A 25,593-nucleotide genomic window follows, 5' to 3' on the forward strand; every position below is an offset into this window, starting at 1 on the left:
AACCACACTGCAACCACAACCACACACGCATCACCAGCAGTCACACACACACATCTGAACTCCTCGTACAGTTTTTATACAGCTGCACTCGCTGTCAGAAGAGCTGCAGGCAACGCGTCTCGGTGTGGAATCTTGTGAGGACCTTCTCCTTCCATTCGTTCAGGCATTTACGTGTGAGGTCTCTCTCGAAGGCCAGCCGTACCAGTTGTGCCTTGCGTGCATGGCGCATGGACCGTCGGTGGTCAGTGAAGACATTCCTCAATGTTGAGAATGAGTTTTCACACATGGCAGTGGACGCACCAAATGTTAGTCCAAGTCTCATAGCAGTCACTACACTTGGCATGGCTTCCAGCGTTTTGTGGTATGTTGAGAGGAGTTTTTGTGTTGTCCATCTCTCGTTTGGCTGCTTTTCTGTCTGTGAGTGAATAAACTGCTTTGCAACCACACACTCTGTTTCACTGATGGTTGACTTTGTTAATGTCATGATGTGCTGGAGCAAGTGGGGATCCAAAAACGTGCCATTTTCAGGATTCAAGGCATCAAGTGAACAGGCGAGTTGTCTGTTGCGCTCACTGAAGCGCTGAGCGATCTCGCCAAACACAGTGTCAATTGCGCTGTAAAAAACCCTCTGCAGTTCCGTCTTGTCATTGTCGTTGTTTTGGCCTGTAGTCTCCAAAACTACAAACTGTTCCAAGTTCTTATGCATTGTGAGTCTCCGTTTTGGTGGTGCAGGTGTAGAAGTGTGAGCATCGTTGGCCTTGTTCCACAGATCAGTGAACTCATCCTCAGAGCGGAGTTTCTTCACGCACTCTGTAGCACTCGCCACCAGTTCCAACCCCGTTAGCAAGTCCATGTCCTCTGCCTGCAAGAGTCTGTTCGGGCCATCTAACAACATCAGCAGTTTTTGTACAAAGATAGCAATGAACATGAAGGCAGGTCCAGAGACTTCCTGCAAAAGCCCAAAAGCCTCCATCCTCATCTCTGCACCGAAGGCGCGCTCTGCATCAATCTCCGACAGTAAGGATGTGATATCCTTAAAAGATCCTATGATCACAGACACTGTGGCTAAATGTCCCGTCCACCTTTGATCAAGAAGTCGTTTTAACCGCTCACCTTTATACTGTGCAGCAACAGTGGGCTTTCTGAAGAATTTGTACAGGCAACAACAAACGTCGAGGAAATCAGTGACAGCTTTCTCTGATGCCGGTGTGTGGACAACTACCAGATGGAGTTGGTGATTTAAGCAGTGCACATAGGAGATTTCTCTTTCCAATATCTCTTGCAACAACTTTTATTTTCGTCGGTTGCATTTTTTCCTTTTCTGAGCCATTTTCGTATATCCATCATCCACGTCTTTTTCTCCTGCTGCTAGCTAGCGCTCTCCGTGACTTGTCCCTCGTGACTCGTGTCACTAATCTCGCGACTCGCGACATTTGACGGTTTTATTTATTAAATGATGCATCCATCAAAAACAGGTTTTATCTGCATAATTTCAAATGTAAGCACGATTGCAAACACACATTTTTAATTTTTATTATAAAATTACTTTTGTAAGATGGAGGGTTGACGGGTTGTGAAGGTCACATGGTGCACGTGCACTTCATCTTTAATAATGTAAATTTATGTCTTTTCCTTAATCATATTATCATATTATGACTATATTACATTTATACCAAACTTACACCAATCGGGTAACCTGCTCAATAGGGTCTCCATATCGAATACGCTGATTGGCTATTCCTTAAAACTAAATGATCCACAATATATATATATATATATATATATATATATATATATATATATATATATATATATATATATATATATATATATATATATATATATATATATATCCACCCACAACATCGACATTCGACACGAGGTCTTGGATGCTGGTGTTGGTGCTTGGGTTATTATCTTTTATCTTGTGGGCTTGGACTGTATTGTCTTGCCAATTGCTTTTGGAGATGCGCTGGCAAGCGGACACTTATCTCTTGACTGTTATTCAAAGAAGGATATTATTAAAGAACAGTTTATCCAAGAAGGCCTTATTATTCACCACGTTGAACATCTGGAATAAGGGTTTTCGTTCACACAGGTGAACTCTTAAGCAGCAAGGAGTTCACAGTGGGCGCTCGTCCTTAAACACTAAATTGTTCACAGGGTTCAACAGGGCATAAATGGGTGGCGTACAAGTGGGGGAGGGGGGCACCAGATGCGCCCTGGGGGGGCATTGCACCCAAATGCCCCCCCCCCTAGTGACGGGCCTGCTGCTTAAGCATAATGCAAGGGCAGTCTTGGAGTGTGTGACACGGTAAAATGATCTGTGGGGAGAGGGGGGAGGGAGCAGGCCCATCAGGGAAGAGACATGGAAGGTCAGGTCAGGTCAGGAATGGGAGCATGCGCCAGAGCAACACGTTGCTGTGTCCACTTTTCGCCGGTACTCCAGGGCCCTCCATCTGGCCATCTCCCAAGCAGATGCCTGGCCCATCCCCATCTCCTTGAGATGCTGATCAACCTGCTGCAACCAGGAAGCACGTGATTGACCCATTGTCCTCCAATCATGAGGCTCCCTTGTTGAGAGAATCTGGTGAGCAGGATTAGCGTCAGGAAAACGAGCCACATGTCCATACAGCCGCAGCTGACGCTCACGGACTATGCAGGTAACAAATCTAATTTGAGTCTCTCAGCAACCGCTCGTTGGACACAAAATCCGACCAGCGATAGCTAGTGATTCTCCGAAGATTCCTGGTACCAAAATATTTAAGTCTCCATCTTAGATCCCTGTTAAGAGTCCAAGCCTCACATCTGTGGAGCAAGACTGGAAGCACCAAGGACCTAAAGACTCGGACTTTCGTCCTCCCGCACAGGTTCCGGCAGTGCCACACCCCATGATCCAGTGAATCCATGAGTCCCAAGGCCTGACCCAAACATCAATTGTTTTCTGGCTCAGCCAGCAGAGACATGAATATCACTGCCAAGGTAAATGAATCTCTCCACGACCTCAACATCCTCACCACAAACAGGTACAAACAGGATAGCAGCATCCAAGATGCCAATGAAAACCTGGATCTTAGTTTTGACCCAGGAAATCCGTAATCCCAGCGGCTCTGACTCCTCATTCAGCACCTCGAGGGCCCCCAAAAGGATATCTAGAGTCTCCGCAAAGATGACTGCATCATCTGCGAAATCGAGGTCAGAGAGCTTGACATTCTCAAATGATGCATTGCGGCTTGATCTCTCCGACTTCCTCTCCAGAATCCAGTCCATACAAGCACTGGAAAGTGTGGGGGCCTTGATGAACTCCAGTGTGGGGGCCTTGACACACCCTTGATGAACTCCAGTAACAACTGGAAATAAGTCATAGATGGAATCACTACATCTCATAGCATTCTCAGTAACAGAATATAGTTCAGACATCAGATTGATCAGTTTTGGAGGCACCCCACGAAGACCAAGAATCCTCCAGAGGGCATCCCAATTCTCTGAATTGAGTGCTTTGCGGAGATCAATGTCGGCTGCAAGCAGCCCCTGCCGAATCTCTCATCTGCATCCAGTGAGGAACCGAAGGGCAAGGATACGGTCAATCGTTGACCTCTTTGGTCTACAGCCTGACTGCTCTGGGTGCTGGTGCTCAAGCAGATGGTGGCGAACCCTTTCAATAATTATCCGAGCAAAGGCCTTGCCCGGCACTGAGAGCAGCATCATTCCTCAGTTATTGTTGCAGTCCTGGCGATCACCCTTCCCTTTCCAGAGAGGGACAACAAGGCCCCTCTTCCAGTCAGTTGTGATGATGCCTGTGTTCCAGGAAGAGCACAGAACTGCCTGCAATGATATGAGTACAGCATTTCCACCAGCCTTGAAGTTCAGCATAGATGCCACAGATCCCAGGAGATTTAACCCACTTCAAGCAATTCACCGCAGCTTGTGCTTCCAGAAGGGAAGATGGATCACAGTTGATTGGAGCGTCAGCAATCGGGATAGTAACACCCCTGACATCCAACTCAACAGCTGGTGGATCAACCTGGTACAGCCACTTAAAGTAACCGGCCCAGCGGGCCTTAACTTCGGACTCCTCTGTCAAGGGCTCACCACCCTCTGCTCTAACTGCAGTACACTGAGGGACGGGCTTGGAGGAATGCAATGTGCGAATTGCGCTGTAAGCAGGATGAGAATCACTTGACCACACCTGATGCTCTAACTCCTCACGGGTTCCTCACACATAGGCTTCCTTGTCCATCAGTGCACGTACAGTTTTACGCCTCAATTCCCTGAACAGCTCAGCTCTGCCATTAATCCTGGCCCTGTGACTGGTCAATGTTATCCAGTGTCCCTTGAGAGACAAAATTCTTCTTTGCTCAACGATGAGTTCCAAGACATCCACCGGCAACATCAAGGACGGTGGTCTTGAAGGCACTCCACAACTCTTCAGGATCTCCCAAAGCATCCAGACCCCCAAATCTCCACTCAGCCTGTTCGCAAACTCCTCAGCTACCCTCTCATCCTTGAGCTTGCCAACATGCAGCCAAGCCGAGAATGGTACCATTCTCCTGGATTTAAGCTGCCACTTCAGAGTTGCTCCCACAAGCCTGTGGTCAGTATTGAGGAACTGAGCACTCCGGTAGACCTTACAGTTATGGATCGTCCTCCAGTGACCATCAACGAGCACATGGTCAATGTCCTCTGCCACACCGTCATCGTTGGAATACCAAGTTCAGCAATGAGCCTGTGGGTGCTGAAACCATGAACCAGCCACCCTCAGTCCATGACATCTTGCAAAGTCAAGGAACTTGGTGCTATTTTGGTCACAGTTCCAGACCCATGGGGACCAACATGTCTCATAACCATCCCTATCAGTTTCAGTTGATGGATTGAAATCCCCTAAGATAAGAAGTGTATCTCAGCTGAGGCACTGATCAACCACAGACTCGAGCGTGGCGTAGAATGCATCCTTCACGGTGAGATCACTCGCCTCAGTCCGAGCATATACAGAGACCAGGGAAACGACACCCAATGAGTGACGAATCCTTAGTGTCATAATACACTCATTGACTGGTGTTACCTCCGTTACCATTGGAGTCAGCTTTTGGACACAGCCACAGCAACTCCTTTGGCATGGAAACCATCAGAGCGACCAGACCAATGGTCGGTGTTACCACCGGCCATGATCTTGCCACTATCCGGTCTCCGAGCCGCAGAGAGAGCTGCAATACCGATGTTCAAACGCTTGAGCTCAGGTGATAACAGAGACAGGTGATCATCCTCTCTTAGGGAGAGGACATTACAGACATCCACCCAAAGGGACCGCCTTAGGTTAACCCAAGGAGACTGCCGTCTCATGGACGACACCTCAGCACCACTCCGACACACATCACAGCAATCTGATCCAGGAAGTTTACCACATGCTTTTCCTTCTCTCATCAAGGAATGGGGGTTCCGAAGGCTTTGTCCCAATCCCATCATCCATTGAGCTGCCCTGCGAAGGGCAGCAACACAGGAGGTTCTCCCACGGAGTGAGTTTCCAGTTTTCTTTGCATTTGTGGGTTTTGTGGAATGAAGTGTTTACGGTGGCTGGAGTGCAAATCTTGCCACCAACTGTCTAAAAAAAAGTAACCCAACTGCAGGAGGACGTCCGCAGACACAGTTGGGCATTAGATATGGATGGCCATTGCCTCACAAGGAGCTCCTCCACCCTTTGACAGGTTTTGTGTTTAATCCCACTGGGTGTCCATATCCGTACACTCTCCTCACCAGGAAACCTGGTGGGGGAGATGGTTTAGTCGCCGACAATCCGACAATGAAACAGGTGAGTACAGGTTTACATTGTACCTGTAGTAAGTCACAGATCTAATCTGGCCTGACCTGACAATGCAGAATAAGGAAGTGACGGCTGCAGAGTAAAGAAGAGGATTCTTGGGATGGCAGGTAGTATGGCAGGGGTCTTTCACTCGGGGAATAGTTAATGCATGGAAGTCTCCCTGGAAATATAGTGGCAGCAGAAACAACAGAGAGGTTTGAATTTTAGTTTGGTCGGACATGGAAACTTTGGAGATAAAGCAGAACATGGATGCAGGAATAATAAGTAGCTGAGATGCGGATCGGGTGATCCCATACCTTTGTCATGATTTTGATGTCTGTGAGAACATCTCGTGAACAAGCGAATGTGCTGTTTGTTTGTTCGTTCCTCACCCTCCCCCCAAAAAATAAACATTAAATTACATTTCAAAAACATTACAAAAGTTTTTTTTTTTAATTTAAAAAATAATTTCTTTTCTCATATTATGTCTGTGCTGTCGCCTGGTGATGTCTGTGCTGACCCCACGGTTGTCATCCTCACTCTTTCACCCCAGAAAACCCTCTCCCCCACTGAATTTAACTTGATAAACTGCTGGATTTAATTTATATGGTATAGATGCAGCACAGGCTTGATGGGCTGAATGGCCTTCTGCATCCAAGTTCCGTGTGTATATCTTTGCCTAACCCCCAGACAGGTTAGTTAGTTATCCATCGCTAAGTGCTGCCAAGACAGGACATGATTTCGAATCTTGTAAGGGTAATTGAGCATACAATAAGTGGAAAAAAGGCGACCCACCCTCAAATGACACAGCTGGCTTAACATTTGTTTTGAGGAACGGTACACTTAGGAAGCACCAATCTGAGCAGTTTACAGTCGAGTTCGGAATGGAACCCAGGCGAGATCACCCAGACGTGAGTACATTGCTTCTGAGCCACGCAGTCAGGCGTTGTTTGCCAGTATCCTGACCAAATTGATAATTCCTGTCTCAACACAAGGCTGTTTTGCATCAGCAATATTATGTCCCCCCCCCCTCCTTCCTAGCCCATGCCCACTCCCACCCACCAAACCAGCATCCAGGTGTTGCATTCACAAAAATAACAAGCATGTTGTGTCAAGTATTTTGACACAATGCTTTTGCAAAGTCACCTTGCTGCTGCTTGTTAGTATTTTCAATTCAGAGGTACAAGACTGTTCCTTGCATTCCAATTTTTTTATTTCATGTTTTGGATTAAAATATTATTGATAGCCCCCACTGGATTTAGTCCGAAACGGTGGCTTATGGATTGGTTCTTGTGCGTCCGTCCATCCGCAGCCATGTATCTGACATTTATGGACTGATTTTCTTCAAACTTGGCAAAAAGACAATACATGATGGTATACATCCCACTCCCAAACCATGAAAGCTCGCAGCCTGAATCTTTGCTTACATACTAAAAAAAAACTCCATGGAAGTGCATGACTGAAAATTGGGAGGTTGGGTTAATTAAAACACCCCCTTTTTGAAGAGAATTAACGGCCTTATTTAATGATATCCTTCATCAGGCGATCCTCGGTGTCCTTGCTCTCTGGGTCTTAAGGCGTTTCTTGGGTTACCTTGCTGAGGTCTGAAGCCGCCATGTTTTTTGGCCTGCTCAACCATGCCTTGACTTGGAACAAGCCGCAACGATTTCTTCACGATAAAGATTTTTTTTTTCACTTTCCTCACTGACTATCGGATGCCTGTTCATCATAGCTACGAGTCACTGCATACATCGCTTTTGTAAGTACTGTAGTTTTCAAATTAGGAGCTTGGAGTGATTTCATGCATTGTATGATAGGATTTTCCACGATCTACTCTCACGGGATAATTCAAGTTTATCATCGAAATGTTATTTCTGTTTTGAGGCTTGGATATCGTCCGAACTAAATAAGTTCGAAATCTGTTGTGAAACCTGATAATTTAAAGAAATAACGAGTCTAATAACTAAGCCGATATACCTATTTACTTTAGGCAAGCAAGACTATGTTCCCTCCTTCTCCATACATACACAAGAAAAGGTGAAATTTCCAAAGCATTAAACTTGTCTTTTACGACTGTTTGGAGAATTATATTGAGTGAACAAAAAAATTAAGAACGTAACAAAATTAACCAGCTTCATTGAGCTATATGATGTAATCCATTCACTGCTCGACCTCACGGCCTGTCCCCCAGATGGACTGCCTATTCATAGCGTCTGCCAGATCTGTGTCTATATTTTCAGAGGTTTCACGATGCACTCTGCGGGGAATGAAAGCAAATCTGGTAAAAACAAAAACCTTTAAAAAAAAATGTTGTAACGTTTGTGCAGACAGACGTTGTGTGCAGACCAGCAGTTATTTCATTAACTGCTGTGTGCACGGTGAAGACTGGCTTGAAAGTTAAAAGGATCCTTTATGGTTTGCAGCGACAGTCTGGCCAACCGTTCCTGATCAACCATTGAATCGGAGTGCTTAAGCCACTTGCCGAGCACCTATTTTTGATTTCGGTACCACGCTACGTCATTCTGAGTGAATCGTTCACTCACTACGGAAGCTTTTGCCATGCCACGTCATTCAGAGCGAGTGGTTCGCGCTCCATCACCCTGAGCGAGTGGTTCGCGCTCCGTCACCCTGAGCGAGTGGTTCGCGCTCCGTCACCCTGAGCGAGTGGTTCGCGCTCCGTCACCCTGAGCGAGTGGTTCGCGCTCCGTCACCCTGAGCGAGTGGTTCGCGCTCCGTCACCCTGAGCGAGTGGTTCGCGCTCCGTCACCCTGAGCGAGTGGTTCGCGCTCCGTCACCCTGAGCGAGTGGTTCGCGCTCCGTCACCCTGAGCGAGTGGTTCGCGCTCCGTCACCCTGAGCGAGTGGTTCGCGCTCCGTCACCCTGAGCGAGTGGTTCGCGCTCCGTCACCCTGAGCGAGTGGTTCGCGCTCCGTCACCCTGAGCGAGTGGTTCGCGCTCCGTCACCCTGAGCGAGTGGTTCGCGCTCCGTCACCCTGAGCGAGTGGTTCGCGCTCCGTCACCCTGAGCGAGTGGTTCGCGCTCCGTCACCCTGAGCGAGTGGTTCGCGCTCCGTCACCCTGAGCGAGTGGTTCGCGCTCCGTCACCCTGAGCCTGTGGTTCGCGCTCCGTCACCCTGAGCGAGTGGTTCGCGCTCCGTCACCCTGAGCGAGTGGTTCGCGCTCCGTCACCCTGAGCGAGTGGTTCGCGCTCCGTCACCCTGAGCGAGTGGTTTATGCTCTGGACGCACACACACACACACACACACACACACACACACACACACACACATACACACACACACACACGTGTGTGTGTATGTTCGTTTTGAGTGCTGTTTTGCTGCCATTGTAGTTTTGAAATGCAGTCACCAAATGATGCCTCACACATCCCCTTTTTCTCCACATGTGTATTTATCTTTTCTTGGTCTACAGTTCTTAATAATGATTACCATATCTCAACCGAGGCTGAGATAAAAGTATTCTATTTCTTTTTCAGGCTTCTCTTAATTTGTTGATCAAAATTAAGACTTTGAAAGCATGGAAAATTTTAATTTTTAATCTGTTTGAACTGTGTAAAATAGCCTTATGCTGTTACGAGTTTTCCCCAAAGATGAATTTCCGAAGCAATGTGTCCCTCTTCACCCATCTTGGCAGGAAAGCCTTGCTCGGCTGCAACGTGCCTTTGCTCGGAAGTGGGAATTCATCTTCATGCAAGCCGATGCACAGGCCAAGTATAAATGCTGCTCACCATAATTCCTGCTTAGCACTCCTTTTACTCTTCTTGTACCATCTCCCTCCACACCTCCTTGCTCCCCTGTTGCTGTTTCTTAATTTCTCCTTCACCTCAAGTGGACATCACAGACTTCTAACAGTTTTTGTGTTTTAAACTCTCACCAAGTGTTTCATGCGTTTAGTGCCTCTCACTTTGATAATATTTGAATAAATTTGAACTCTGTGAAATCTCATGCAGTTCTTTAAATATGTAAAGTCTGCAAGAAAGGACTCATGATTTATATTGGTCCCTGCAGCTCATGTTTTGGCATCACCCGTGGTCTTGGGTTTTTTCATGGCAGTTTGTTTGTTTGCTGGTGAAACCATCTGTCAAGCTCACAAGTTGTTTATTGGGAATATTTGGCACTCGTGGCATGGAGACTGATGTTCGTTGCTGACTTGCCTTCAATGGAAATTGCATTTTTGAGCCAAAATGAAACCCAAAAGCCTATCCCGGCCTATCCTGTTTGCCTTAGCCGTTGTCATCCAGTACTTGCGTGAACCAAATGACTTGAGGTCATCACATTTCCAGCGTGATAATTTTACTGGCAACCGTGGGAAAATTCCAACCGAATAGATCTGTCCAGAAATGTTGATGGAACATTTTGCAATTGAATACAAGGTAATATATATTGTCCATTTCACCTTGACCAACTTAATGTCTTGGTTATCTCCAATGTCTTTCTGAATGACCTTCAGTGAATGTCTATTTATTTTTGTTCTTAAGCAGGGTGGACAAGAAAAGGGACAAGATTGAAAGAAAGATACTTGACAGTCAAGAACGAGCCTTTTGGGATGTCCATAGGCCCGTGGTGAGAATTCCACGATCGCATACTGTGCACAGTGTCTTATTGTTGATGACCTTGTGTTTAGAATCATACGAACTGTGACCTTCTTTTTTGTGGACTTAGTTTGCTCATTGTGCTTTACATGGTAACAGTTTCTAAAGATTACAATAACCTGCTTTTAAAAATTACTCTGCAAGAGGCCATTTGGCTTGTTTTGCATCTACAAATCGTATTTATGTCCATTTTATACGGATTTAAACTTATATTTGCAACACATTTTAATCTCGCTCTCGTTTTTACTTACCCTGTACGTCCAATTTTATTTGAGCTATTACCTGGGCATGTGGTCACGGTTTGGACATAAAAGCGTGACTGTGCAAAATACATCGTAGGATATTTTTATACGGATGAATGCAGATAGGACAGCAAGCTTTGTCTTTTCTAAACAATGGCGTTCCACGATGCAGCACTGCCTGCTGACGAAACGAGATGCCAAATTTATTCAGAAGGGTTGCCTCTTGGGATTGAAAATGCAGCTTAATAAGCGCACGCAGGGAGGCTTGTTTGGCGCACATCATTCAACTGAGAAGAAGTAACATTGAGAATGGCAGGACATAATGCAATGGAGTATTTGCCTTTCATCTCAAGTTTCCTGAGTTTGTGACAACTTTTGTAACCTGCTTCCCAAGCATTGACAACATCAAGTTGTTTTTCAGATTCACTTATTAATTTTGGTTGAATTTGAAGTTCTCTCCCCCCTTTTCAGTGTTGAGAAGTTGTTCATAAAAAAATTATTCTGAGCTATGGTGCACAGTTCTGCATTTCTCTTTCTCAGCCTGGCTGCGTCAACACAACAGAAATGGACATCAAGAAGTCCTGTCGCATAAAGAACCCACACAGGACCAGGAAGGTGAGAACTGACCTCAATCCTCTTCCACAGATATGCCATACCACTATATCGTGCATTTATTTACCCTTTCTCAATTCTTCAAGTGTGCTTGACCACTTGTGCACTTTGCACAATAAGTTATTCTATTCCTGTCAGGGAGTTTGGGGTTCTTAATGCATTTCATGGGGTCAAAACAAAGTGAGTGATGAAGCACAGCTGATGACCTGCAATCTGTTGTGCCTTTACTTTTAAAAATATTCCCCCGTCTTCTTTCTTGCGTGCTTATCTCTGTGTGTCGTGATTGCGGTGTTTAAACATAATGTCACAACCATTTATACAGGGTGCACTCAAATGACCACGTCCAAGAAGACGGCAACCGTCAACCTCAAGTCGGAGCCGGTTACGTCTCGGATTCAGAGTTTGGTGTAAACAAGCCATTTAACCAAATACTAGACTGAAACAGGACTCTAGACACAATGTTTGTGACAGAAAACTAACCCTTTATTTACAACTAGCACGGGTACCTGGTGTTGCTCAGAGGGAAAAAAAGAAAATGGACAACGAAAAGTAAATGAGGACAAAAACCTATTTCTTTCAAAACTTGTATTTTCCTAAAAACGTAGCACAACACATACGAAAACAAACACTAATCTATCTATAATTCCAGCTGTGTGTGTGTGTGTGTGTGTGTGTGTGTGTGTGTGTGTGTGTGTGTGTGTGTGTGTGTGTGTGTGTGTGTGTCTGTGACCGCTGTTTCTCGACAACCACTTGCCCGATATAATTGAAACTTGCCAGGTATATTGCTGGGGACCTGAGTATATGCCTTTTCAAGGATTGCTATGAATCGGACAAGTGGTTCCCAAGTTATGGCCATTTATTTACCAAACCAATGACAGGACACGTTGCTGTGTCGGCGTGGCCGATGGGGAAAGGGTGCCATTTAGTTACCAATGACAGGACACGTTGCTGTGTCGGCGTGGCCGTTGGGGAAGAGATCCTCAGCCGCGTTCCCCATTACGGGTTACAACGTACGGACTTCCAGATAGTGATGACTTACTGTATTCTAATAATTTCTCGATTTCTTATGCGCATTTATAGATAAACACAATGATCCAATCCAGTCGTCGTTTACGAGAGTGAAGGAACGGTCGGTGTAGTTTTTTGGAAGTTTTTTTACACGTACGCCCACGCACGTCCGGGCACGCGAGAGTGAAGGAACGGCCTGTGTGTTTTGTTTCTGGCACGCGGTTTTTTTTGTTTGTTTTTTTTGCACGTACGGGCATGCAAGAGCGAAGGAACGGCCTCTGTGGTGGTTGTTTCTGGCACGCGGTTTGAAAGTTTTTTTTTTGTTGTTTTTTTTTTTGCACGTACGGCCACGCATGAGTACGAATAAATAGGGGCAATACCCTTGGGAGCTCACCTGGTAGTGGCTGGATAAGAAAACCAGGGAACCACTGGTAGGCGTGGACAACCCACAAAATATTTAACGGAAAAGAAAGTATATACCTATAGATTTTTTTTTAAATGCCGTGAACAAACTTTGGTACATCATGGGTGATGAAAGTGGAAGTCAAGTTTCATCAGAGTTGTGTGTATAGTTTCTGAGGAGAAAGGAAATACCTATTTTGGGGGGGTAACCCCCGTAGACACCCTTAGGGGCCGACATATATATCTATATATTATTAAAACTCTCATCTTGTACGTATGTATGTATGTATGTTCCCGAAATACATCCAAAACGGTACAGGATAGCACAAAAATTTTCGGCCCACCTTACTCAGCGTTCTCCTGTGGTGTGCAGTATCAAGTTTCGTTCAAATCTGGCAATGAAAAAATTGTTTAAAAATCAATTCCCGATTCAGTCAAGTACTCTTCGGGAGAATTTGATCATTGCAAACAACCTCAGTGGTATCGTTCGCTGGAGCTATCTTTTTTTTTCTTGAAATGATTTATTTTAAAATCTCAAACATTTAGTAGAGAAAAAGAACAATTTATTTTTAAGCATAAAATAAACATCGCCATTTTGATCTAACACTTCCGTGTTCATTAATAAATAAAATTGTGTTTCGAAGATGATGCACAATAATTTCTTCTACTTTCTTTTCTCCGTTTTTTTTTTTTTTTCATATTTACGCGCGATATCAAGTTTCGTTCAAATCGGGCAACAGAAAAAATTATTAAAAAATCAATTCCCAATTCAGTCATGTACTCTTTGGGATTATTTGATGAATGCAAACAACCTCAGCAGTATAGTTCGCTGGAGCTATCTTTTTTTTAATGATCCTTTTTTATCAACCGCTGTCACAACGGGAACCCAACGGGTTCACAGGCCATCTAGTGTATATATATATATATATATATATATATATATATATATATATATATATATATATATATATATATATATATATATATATATATATATATATATCTTCTTCTTCTTTCGGCTGCTCCCGTTAGGGGTCGCCACAACGGATCATCCGTATGATCCGCATAGTGATTTGGCACATGTTTTACGCCGGATGCCCTTCCTGACGCAACCCTGGTCGCCTCTTACGACACAGGGATATGGTACACCTATTTTAACCGGGGTATCCACCGGCCCAGTGTCCTGGTACTCATTTCGCCGACCTCGGAAGGATGACAGGCTGAGTCAACCCCCTGGTGTATTAATTCAGTGGCCCAACGGGGCTTGAACTCAGGACCTTTTGGATCCCAAGCTGCTGCCCTAACCACTGCACCAACACCAGGCTATATATATATATATATATATATATATATATATATATATATATATATATATATATATATATATATATATATATATATATATATATATATATATATATATATATATATATATATATATATATATATATATATATTTATTTTTCTATATATATTTATTTATTTTCTATATATATTTTATTTTTATATTTTCTATATATATATATATACATATTTTATATATATATATATTTTATATATATATATATTTTTATATATATATATATTTTTATATATATATATATTTTTATATATATATATATATATATATTTATATATATATATATATATATATATATACATATTTTATATATATATATTTTTATATATATATATATATATATATATACCATGAACAAACTTTGGTACATACACGGTGATGAATGCTGTGATGAAGTTTCATCAAAATCGTATGTGCTGTTTCAGGGAAGAAGTTGCAACTATTTGTGGACTGACGGACTGATGACACACCATCCCATAAGCTCCTTGGAACTACATTCCAGGCGAGCTAAAATGAGACAACTACATCAAAGAGCCTCTTTGTAAACAATGTTCCTGGTCTTGTCTTCTGGTGCAAAATAATGTCTCTTTTTCATTCTGCCGACACAAGAGCTTCCAGCATAAAGCTGTCCATGAGAAATGCAAGGAGTTTTCAAATTTAGTCCAACCATCTGTGAAGATTGTCCTTCAGCCTTGTTCATGGACATTGCAAAGCTGAGTTGGAGAGGGCTGTGTCAGTCTCTTGAAGTCTCTTGAATTCAAAGGCTGTGTCAGTTGGTAAGATAGGTATCCAAGGCAGAAGGACATCTTCACTTTTGAAATTGCCTGTAATGACTGTAGCTTTGATGACATGAGGAAGTAATTCTCTCACAATTAACCTTGTTCCGTTGCCCAGCTTAAGTGGGTCCAAGGTTCTCAAAAGCATGAGAGGTGCCCCAATTTTGAGTTCCAAGTTGTGTGGTGGAAGACCTGGGAGTTGTATGGGATTCTAGAATTCAACTGGATAGTGAACAAGTCAATGGATTTGCAGGACTTGTTCTCTCGTTGTAACTTCTGCAAAAACCTCCAATTTATCATGTCAACAGCATCATTTTTGGGAGCCAAAATAGCCCTCTCCCGAAGCCAGATGTCTTGGAAATGTTGTTGTATATTTGGGAACACCCTTTGCTCCATTTCCTCTCCTTAGGTGGAAAGGATGCCTTTGTACATGGTGATAAGTCCATGTCAGCAAGAATGAAGTCATGAAGTGAGCCTTCAGCAAGAATATTTGCAAGAAATCAGCTTTCAGCAAGAATTTTTTCTTTTTTGGCAAGAGACAGAGAGACAGAGACACAGAGAACCAGAGACACATGGACAATGCTCGTGGAAGAGATAGGACACAGAACAGATCAAGACACAACATAACAAAGGGAGCAGAAAGGGGAAACACCAACAACAGGGAGAAGGGAGAAAGTAGATGGAGACAGACAAACAAGGGATGCAAATAACGATGAGAGGTAGGGAGAACACAAGGAGTGGACAATATGGATACATCAGCAATATTTATGGAGGATGGGCTGTGGTTTAACAGGTGTGGAAAAGATCATGGTTTTGGATGGAGGATGCCTTGAGATTATGTTGAATAGCTGTTTGAGAAGAATGGGAAGAATGAGATTGAAGAGAGTGTGGAAGGTGGTTCCACAGGTGGGAAAAAAAGAGGAATAATAAATAAGTGGAAGTGGGCAGAGTGGGTCTGGATTTAGGCAGTTCCACGAGGAGCATGTTGCTGGTGAAAAGCTTGCGTGCTGCAGATACCTGAGGGAGTGGTGGTGGGGGGGGGACAAGCCACGGAGATGGGGGCAGAGGGTACAAGACCAGATATGAGGCCAAAGAAGAGAGAGACCACCGACCTGTTGGCGATGGCGACGTGATAAGCCCATAGACTTGGCTTCATTGTGAGAGATTCCATTGATTCTTGAAAGCCTTGGTTTCCACAGCGTCCAACTGAGCAAGATGTGAGATGGGGGAGCCATCCCAAAGGAGAGAGCAGTACTCCATCAAGCTGCGGATCAAAGCCTTGCAGATTGATTAGGTGCTTTGGTGTGCCAAGAAAAGACGTTGCATGACGGAGGATGTCCAGTCGGCGTCTGCCTTTTGAGGCCAACTTTGAAATGTGGCTTGTCCAAGAGAAATCATGGCTGAGAGTGAGACCCAAGGGTTTGAGTGACTGAACCTCTTCGACACAGACACAGATACAGAGACACATTTCTCAGGATTGAAAGAGATATTCCAAGTTTTTGATGAGTTTGTGATTTTGTCAAGGTCTGAGGAGAGGGAAGAGGCTGATGTCAGAAGGATAAGGGATGGCACAGCAGAGAGTGGAGTAATCAGCAAAGAAATAAAGAGGATTTTCCAGAGTTGCGGAGAGATCATTGATTTAGATTAGGAAGAGGATGGAACCTGAAACACTGCCTTGGCATACTCCAGCCTTGATGGAGAGAGGAGAATCAATCGTTGTTTTTTTTTGTAGACAATGTCAAGGCTCGTATATGAGCTAACACACATAATGTACAACAAGGGTAGCAGGAGACAAGAGGGGTGGGAGAGGGAAGGACAAAACAGTGGGGAACAGAGACATGAGGAGATCTGTGTAAGGGAGTGGGGTGGGGTGGAGTCCACGGGGTAAACAAGATGGACACTACAGGGACATTTAGGAAGGAAAACAGGAAATTTGAAGGAGGTGGGTTTGCGGTGGATTAACGGGGGTAGAAAAGATCGTGGTTTTGGATGGGGTAAGATAAGAGATGGTGCTGAACAGCTGTTTTGAAAACCTGGAGGGAAGAGTGGGATTGAAGAGAGTGTGGGAGCTTGTTCCAAAGGCGAGAAAAAAGAGCAATGAAAGGGTGAAGGTGAGCAGTGGTTCTTGATTTTGGTAGTTTTACCAGAAGGGGGTTGCTGGCGGACCTTGAGCACCCTGCAGAAATATGGGGTGGAGGGGGAGGGGACATATCTCAGACAGAGCAGGGGGGGGGAGGGCGAGGCCAGAGAGGAGACGGTTCCATTGAGAGCCTCGCATTGGCTACGAGATTGGAAGATGTCAGTAATCAAAGAGTGGAGTTGTCCTTAGATTCCAAAGGCAGACAGTTTGGAAAGCAAGGTGTGGGCAAAAGCAAAACAACTTTGGAGAGCAAGGTCTTATAGTGGGCGAAATCTCATTAAGTTAAAAAGGCATGATTCCAGACTGTATCGAATGCTCGAGTTATGTCCAGAGAGACGTCCTGATCTCATATCTGGTATTAAGGGCCTCCATCCATTGTTGGGCGAGCCGAAGAAGCATGTCCGAAGTAGAGTGACGGAGACTGAATCTGAATTGATGATCTGAGATGAAGCTGTTGGATAAAAAGGAATGATTTAACGTCAATTACGATGATAGATTCCACAATCTTGCTGATGATTGGAAGTAAGCTAATTGGTCTGTCATTAAGGGGATCAGATTTTTCTTTCTGTTTTAATGTGATGCTGTGATGTTGGCTGATTTCTAAGCAGATGGAAGATGACCTATGGTAAATGACAGGGTGAAAAGGGTGGAGAGAGGAAGTGCAAGAGCAGCAGAGCAGGTTTTTCGGACACATGAGCTGATGCTGTCCAGTCCATTGGCATAGTCAGAGTCGAGGGGTGCCAGAAACTTTTCCACCTTTTCAGGTGCAAAAGACACAGAATTCAGGAGCAGTTGGGTATGACTGGGAAAAATGGATGCAGAGAGGGTGGGATTGGGAACACAATATTTTGAAGCAAACACAGAATTGAGGCATGCAGCCTTCTCACGAGCAGTCAGCTGTGGTGCCACTTGAAGTGAGGGAAGAGATGGATTGGGAGTATACACCAGAGACCCACTTGACGAGAAGCCACCAAGTTTTAGAGGAGGGAGATAAGTTTAAACGTTCATTTCTTGTGATTGGACAGATGTTGTTTTCTGGCTCTCTTGAGAGTGGACACTCACTTGTTGCGGGCTTTGTGGAATGATCTTCGATTGTCTTCAGTTGAATTTGCCTTCCAGGAGGAGAATGCTAGTTGTTTTAAGGCAACTGCTTCACCACAGGATTCAGAGTACCAAGAGAGGGAGGATGGATAAGATAACTGAAGACGAGATGGGATGCATCTGTACATAATAGAGAGCGGTTTTCTGTGGAAGAATTCCAAAGCTGAATTGATGTTGATGGTGGTAGATATAGGAGACCAGTCCTGAAGTGTTATGGCTGCTTGCAGTCCCTGTCAGTTTGCCTGAGTGAACTGCCAGCCTTATCAACGCTGATGCTGTTTTCTGAGAATGGCCAGAGAGATGTTGACCTTCACAAGCACATGATCAGACGAGCCAATTTGGCCAGAGGATGAGCAAAATACATTGGTGGGGAAGTTGGTCATCACCAAATGCAGAAGGAAAGATTTGCCATTGGGAGAAACGTGGGTGGGAAAGTTCACAGATTGAGTCAGACCCATGGAGCCATAGAATGAAGTCCTTTGCAGAAGTGCCATGGCTGGTGAGAGAAGGACCAACACCCAGGCAATTCGCATATTACCAATTGAAATGACCACATATGAGGAATAGAGAGTTGGCATCAGTGATTTAAAAGTTGGATCATGTCATCTGAGAGAGATGTAGATGGTCATCACTGTTGGGAGGATGGTACAACACAGACAAACATGAAGTGGGAGCAGAGGAGAAGTCATATCCAGAGGTGCTCCTGGGGTTTGGGAAGTGTAAGAGCAGCACACGGACAGTGTGAAATTGAGTTTTTGATGTACAGCGCAACTCTGCCACCAGGAAGTGTTAGTGTTGATCAAACTGGAGGAGACAATAGCCAGGGAGAGACACTAAGGAGTCAAACACGTCCTGTGGGAGGAAGGATCCTGTTAAACAGATTATGTCAACAAATTTCTTCCCAGTACTGCCTGGTGCATCAAGGAAAAAAACATGCCTCCATTTTTAAGACTCAATCTCGACCAATATTTTATTCTAAGCCTCTCTCTATTCATCCATCAGCTTTGGCTGATTTTCCTCAATAAAGTGAAAAAGTTCCAACCAAAACATCATATAAAATTTCACATCAGATGTGTTGCACAATGGCATACTGGCTGGTTGTCCCTGTCGGGTGTTGGTCGTCCCATGGACTTCAGGTGTTTCCCACCAATGGAGAGAAGTTTGTCTTCAATGAGGATGAGGGACGTATTCAAGATTGTATCAGGAAAGTTTACCTCGAGGTTGGGTTTTTCTCTCTGAGCTTTGTGGAGGAAGTCCTCACTCATGCCATCCTTGTATTTCTGCCAGAGTGCAATGGGGTTTGATGGGTTGCTAACTTGAAGAATGATGCATAAGAGCAATCTCAGTTGAGAATGGGACTGACTAACAGTAGCCTCTGTCATGGCTTCATCTAATCAAGGTGTTGATCATGTTCAAGGATGCCACGAAGATTGCAAGCTTCCCTGTATGTTTGACAAACAACTCCTTCTACTGTTCTGAGGTCTTGGAATGTTTTTGGCCCTTTGACAACATAGAGAAGCATTCGTAGAAAGTAACACTCCTAGTTTTTGGGATGAACTGTGTGGACTCTTCCAAGGCCATTAGATTCACCATCACCAGCACATCATTTCCATTTGTTTTGAGCAGTCCAGGTGTAGTAGAAGTGAACTTCATGATAGAGCAAGTTGGCAGCAAATGGTCACTTTGGCACAACTCAAAAAACGTTGGTACAACACATAAGGGTTATATTTTTGGAAGCTAGGGCTTGTCCTTGAGCATTTCCCTCGTTGAAGTAGATACGTTGATTGAGATGAACTGCCAAATTGACCACTGTGGGGGAACGCTCATGGATGGGGAAGCCAATTAATTCTCCAAATAGCCTCATTGCTGCTGATGTATCTTCCCATGATAAAACGCTGAACTTCATCTACTTTCTCCATGTCTTTGCAAGGAAAAAAACAGCCATGTCAGATCCTTTGTTGACATATTTGTAAACATATATAATGGATTTCACAGAATTGCAGAATTCCACATTGGTGTTGGCCTCAAAGATCTTGCACGGAAGAGGGCAGTTGGGAATGATCCACCGGTTGTCAACCTTCATTTCAGAGTTAGTGCCAGGTCTGAGTGTGGTTTCAAAAACATCATCTTCAGATTTTCTGCGATGATACCGAGGATAGCCATCATGTCCTGTCTGAGTTTCTTGCAAGAAGTTTCTGGTACACTTGCGTTGTTGCATCCAGGGTGATTTTGGATTGAGATCCCCACATGGGCCATGTTGCTTGCAGATCACATCAAATAGGCCAGGGTCAGGTAGCTCAGCATCGACAAATGTGTCAACCTCACTTGCATGAATCTTTTCTCTCAACCATAGCAAGATGTGGACATGGGGAAGGCCACGTTTTTATCACTCACTGGTGTGCATGTTGCATCTTGTCTTCCAAAAGACACCACCATCCTTTGTTGTGATCAGCCTCATCAATTCATCAATTTTGAGTTCAAACATTTTGAGGCAATGATATCATTTCTTTCGTCCCTATGCTGGCTTTTGGTTTTGATAAAGTTCAACTTGAGGTCCTTTCTTTCAAGCGTCTGGGTCTCACTATTTGCCATGACCTTTCCTGGGAAAGCCACATTTCAAACCTCGCCTCCAGAGCCAGTCGCCGACTGGGAATCCTCTGTCGTGCAATGTCTTTCCTCAGCCCACCTGAGCTCCTGACCACTTACAAAGCTTTCGTCCACAGCCTGATGGAGTACTGCTCTCCCCTCTGGGCTGGTGCTCCTGCCTCCCACCTTTCTCGGCTTCACGCTGTAGAAACCAAGGCATTTTGGATCATTGGCATCTACCGCAATGAGGCTGAGTCTTTGGGCCTCTCACTCAATCACCGCAGGTTGGTCGGTGGTCTTTCTGTCTTCTCCCGTCTCCTCTCCAGCCTCGCCCCCCCCCTGCTCTCTCTGCGATTTGTCCCCACCACATTTCCGCAGGGCGCTCAAGGTCCGCCAACAACCCCCTTCTGTTAAAACTACCAAAATCACGAATCACTGCTCACCTTCACTCTTTCATTCCTCTTTTTCCCGCCTTTGGAATAAACTTCCTCACAATATTCAATCCCATTCTTCCCTCCAGGCCTTCAAAACAGCAGTTCACCACCACCTATTATCATTCCCCATCCAAATTCTCGATCTTTTCTACCTCCGATAATCCACCCAAGCCCACTTCCTTCAAATTCCCTGCTTTCCTTCCTGAAAGTCCCTGTAATGTCCATCTTGTATTCCCCATGTTCCCCGTCCCATCTCTCTCCCTTCCCCAGATCTCCTAATGTCTCTATTCCCAACTGTTTTGTCCTTCCCACTCCCACCCCTCTTGTCTCATTCCCCCCTTGTTGTGCGTTGTGTGTTAGCTCTCACACGAGACTCGACAAGGTATACAAAAAAAACAAAACTTTGATCTCCTTCCATTTTGGATTGCAAGTGAAGGTGATGAAGACATTGGGCCTGCCATATTGCCTGGGCCTGCCATATCTTGATCCCTCTCATGCATGTATCTTGGTCCACCTGTGAAGGATGAAGGCAAAATAACCAATCTCCCCACATTCTGAGTGTTTGCACCTCCATCAGCATTGACAGCATTCCTGAGATGAACATACTATTCTGCACGCAGGCGTTTTTGATTGAATTGAATGTAATGAAGTTGCTCACTCTCAATTTTGGCGTACTCATCCACAACATACTGGTGAAAAGGTTGGTGCATGTTGAGATGTGGTTTCCTCATTCTCTGTCCATGATCATGAAGAAATAGAAGTCGTTGGAGGAGATAGTTTTGTTTGCATGAGCTTGGCCTGTCACTTTGATAATTTTAGGAATCTGGAAGGGGTATCCATCTTGACCTTGCCACAGGGTCATGGGATATTGTGGCGCATCATCGGCTCTATCAATTTGTCTCAGGAATTCATTTGATGGTGTTGCCTTGGTATCGAAGATCAATGTCTCTCTTATCATGCTCTTCACCCACCATAAGAACAGTGACTTCATCACAGGTTGGGGCATTGAATGTCCATGCATGCTCTCCCCTCGAGACCTTGTCTGCACTGATTGCAACCTGGTAATCATTGGTGATGACTTGTTGAGCCGCATGTTTTAAACTTCTGATCAATGAATTGTGGTGGTGGAACATCCCTTGGAGGGAGAGGACAATATCAAGTTGGACACCAGGAACATTGCTGCATCGCTGGTTGCCTTGCTGACTTTCATCTCCGATGAAGTAAATCTGGACAAACACGGGCTCTTCGTCAGGCAGTGGCTGAATGTATCCAGTTCAATGATATATTTGGCTTTCAACTTTGAAGAAGGTGGGTATGAATCCTGACTCCCATGGGTGTCGATCTTTACTTAAAAGTGTGGTTGGGGTTGGGGGGGGGGGAGAGGGACATTGCAAGTGCAAATCGTGAAGCCAAAAGTGCTGACCAGGCAATTTGGGGAAAGTTCATATTGATTTCTACACAATTAATTATTTGATACATTTGGGTAACATCCCATATCCGGGCCTGTGTAGCTTGCACAGAGCAATGCATTTTATGTTATATTCGAGCAAAAAGGTGGGGAGTGGCAATCGATATGTTTTCCACCATAGTCAAAAAAATTGTGGGGGTTGGGGGGGACATGTCCCTCATCCAGTGATGCCCATACTAATACTGCTATCTCCTATGATGCACCAAAATAAGTCATTTGAAAGCAAGAATTGTACTTTCTGATGTTGGCCGGAAAGTACTTTGAATCGGGGGTTTGACCAGATACGATGGATTTCAGTGGCCCAGAAGGGATCTCGACAAGTCTAAGCTTGACTTTTGCGTCACTGCAGCGCATTCTCTTGGATTCTCTTTTCACTTTTTCATGCCACATTCTTGGCAAGTAATTGACATAGAGCCTATTGACACCATGGGCTGGTAAAATATGCAGTAGCTCAGGTTAGTGACCGAAAGCAGCTCTGTTCCAGTCAGCGTTATTCCTTCTTTTTCTTACAACACCAGCAGCATGTCAGTCTTGCCTGTGGCACTCCCTCCTTTGTCGTGATGCTTCATTGGCTCTGGTTGTAGTTTCAGCATGATTAAAGTAACCTTTACACAAGGGTTACCTGTCTAACACGACCAGTGGCGTGCACAATGGTCATTGTTACATTTGACCGAGGAAGCTAAAACGTTGTAGGATGAAAGATCAAAGGATGAATATTCTGTGCATGCACAGATTCGCAGTAAGCGACCCAAAACCAAGTAGTCCATGTTCTCCAGGAGGTCCAATTTGGTCTTGATGTCAACTTTGGTGGCAATTGGGCCAGTAGTTTTGGTCTCTCTCTCTCTCTCTCTCTCTCTCTCTCTCTCTCTCTCTCTCTCTCTCTCTCTCTCTCTCTCTCTCTCTCTCTCTCTCTCTCTCTCTCTCTCTCTCTCTCTCTCTCTCTCTCTCTCTCTCTCTCTCTCTCTCTCTCTCTCTGCCTCTCTGCCTCTCTGCCTCTCTGCCTCTCTGCCTCTCTGCCTCTCTCCCTCTCTGCCTCTCCGCCTCTCTGACTCTCTCCCTCTCCGCCTCTCTGCCTCTCTGCCTCTCTGCCCCGCTGCCTCCCTGCCTCTCTGCCTCTCTGCCTCTCTGCCTCTCTGCCTCTCTGCCTCTCTGCCTCTCTGCCTCTCTGCCTCTCTGCCTCTCTGCCTCTCTCTGCCTCTCTGCCTCTCTGCCTCTCTGCCTCTCTGCCTCTCTGCCTCTCTGCCTCTCTGCCTCTCTGCCTCTCTGCCTCTCTGCCTCTCTGCCTCTCTGCCTCTCTCTGCCTCTCTGCCTCTCTGCCTCTCTGCCTCTCTGCCTCTCTGCCTCTCTGCCTCTCTGCCTCTCTGCCTCTCTGCCTCTCTGCCTCTCTGCCTCTCTGCCTCTCTGCCTCTCTGCCTCTCTGCCTCTCTGCCTCTCTGCCTCTCTGCCTCTCTGCCTCTCTGCCTCTCTGCCTCTCTGCCTCTCTGCCTCTCTCTCTCTCTGCCTCTCTCTCTCTGCCTCTCTCTCTCTGCCTCTCTCTCTCTGCCTCTCTCTCTCTGCCTCTCTCTCTCTGCCTCTCTCTCTCTGCCTCTCTCTCTCTGCCTCTCTCTCTCTGCCTCTCTCTCTCTGCCTCTCTCTCTGCCTCTCTCTCTCTGCCTCTCTCTCTCTGCCTCTCTCTCTCTGCCTCTCTCTCTGCCTCTCTCTCTGCCTCTCTCTGCCTCTCTCTCTGCCTCTCTCTCTGCCTCTCTCTCTGCCTCTCTCTCTGCCTCTCTCTCTGCCTCTCTCTCTGCCTCTCTCTCTGCCTCTCTCGCTGCCTCTCTCTCTGCCTCTCTCTCTGCCTCTCTCTCTGCCTCTCTCTCTGGCTCTCTCTATGCCTCTCTCTCTGCCTCTCTCTCTCTCTCTGCCTCTCTCTCTCTCTGCCCCTCTCTCTCTCTCTCTCTCTCTCTCTCTCTCTCCCTCTCTCTCTCTGCCCCTCTCTCTCTCTCTGCCCCTCTCTCTCTCTCTGCCTCTCTCTCTCTCTGCCCCTCTCTCTCTCTGCCCCTCTCTCTCTCTGCCCCTCTCTCTCTCGCCCCTCTCTCTCTCGCCCCTCTCTCTCTCGCCCCTCTCTCTCTCGCCCCTCTCTCTCTCGCCCCTCTCTCTCTCGCCCCTCTCTCTCTCGCACATGCACATGCACACGCAATATGAATTCTGAAACCAACGTATCAGTCATAGTATGGGAGCAAGTTGCGATGTATCATGCACGTGATGATTGACTTGATTGTGCATTGAGCAGTCGAGGTAGATGTAGTAAATTTATACAAATAAGCTTATAATGGATGTGATGGTGTACTTCCACCTTGCAGCAGGAAATCGTAAGTGCAAAGTCACAAAACTGCAGAAAAAGCATGCCTGAACAAAGGATAACCCCAGATAGCTGAGTTGGGCTCCATTCCAATTAATACTGACCTTCTGAGAGTACCCTACCCTCCCCTCCTTCACCTCCCCGCGGATACCCCCTCCCTCACCCCCACCACTCCCAAGGTAGGATTGTAAATTACGAATCTGACATCTCTCCCCTGGTGTAATCCTTCCTTTATCTCACTGCCATAGCACCACACATCGATCTCTCCTTTCTTACTTTTTCTGTCCTTCAACGTCCTACGTGTCTCTCGGTCATTGTCTTTTGTGCCTCGCATGGTAGGCACAGCTGTGTCCCTCAAGGCCAATCGCACAATTGCCCTGACGTCCATGAGCTCAAGCTCATTGTGGCATGCTCTTGCCTGCCCAGGATTATCCACCCCACCATGGTCCCTTTATATAACAATTATCAACCCAATTCACATTTTGCTACTCTTCACTTAACGAACATCAGAAATCTTAAATTATTCTATGACAAAAAGATAATAATTGTTCCTGTACTAAATTCTATATCCCATAACAACAATAATTGCATGGTCGACCATTTCAGTCTATAAAAGCAAATCATTGCAATTATGTACAGCAATTATTATTTTCTGAACAATATTTTATTTTTGCATTTCTATAACCCTTTCTCATTTTTTATTTCTGCACACATATTTG

The 25,593-nt window shown here is 45.2% G+C and overlaps 1 protein-coding gene across 3 annotated transcripts in view; it reads left to right on the forward strand.

Moving 5' to 3' along the window:
- LOC147032477 (regulator of G protein signaling 7-like) overlaps positions 1 to 25,593 on the forward strand; it is a 323,631-nt gene that overhangs the window by 242,741 nt on the left and 55,297 nt on the right. For 2 of the 3 annotated variants that reach the window (XM_085870131.1, XM_085870133.1), the window contains exons 7-9: positions 9,450 to 9,526; positions 10,294 to 10,378; positions 11,190 to 11,264. In XM_085870131.1, coding sequence (XP_085726257.1) covers positions 9,450 to 9,526; positions 10,294 to 10,378; positions 11,190 to 11,264 — 237 coding nt within the window. The remainder of the gene's footprint in view (positions 1 to 9,449; positions 9,527 to 10,293; positions 10,379 to 11,189; positions 11,265 to 25,593) is intronic. The other variant, XM_085870132.1, reaches the window with a different exon arrangement.

The sequence above is a fragment of the Eptatretus burgeri genome, chromosome 2 (genome assembly GCF_056783735.1).
Source record: "Eptatretus burgeri isolate ZD-2024b chromosome 2, Ebu_testis_v1, whole genome shotgun sequence".
NCBI lineage: Eukaryota > Metazoa > Chordata > Myxini > Myxiniformes > Myxinidae > Eptatretus > Eptatretus burgeri.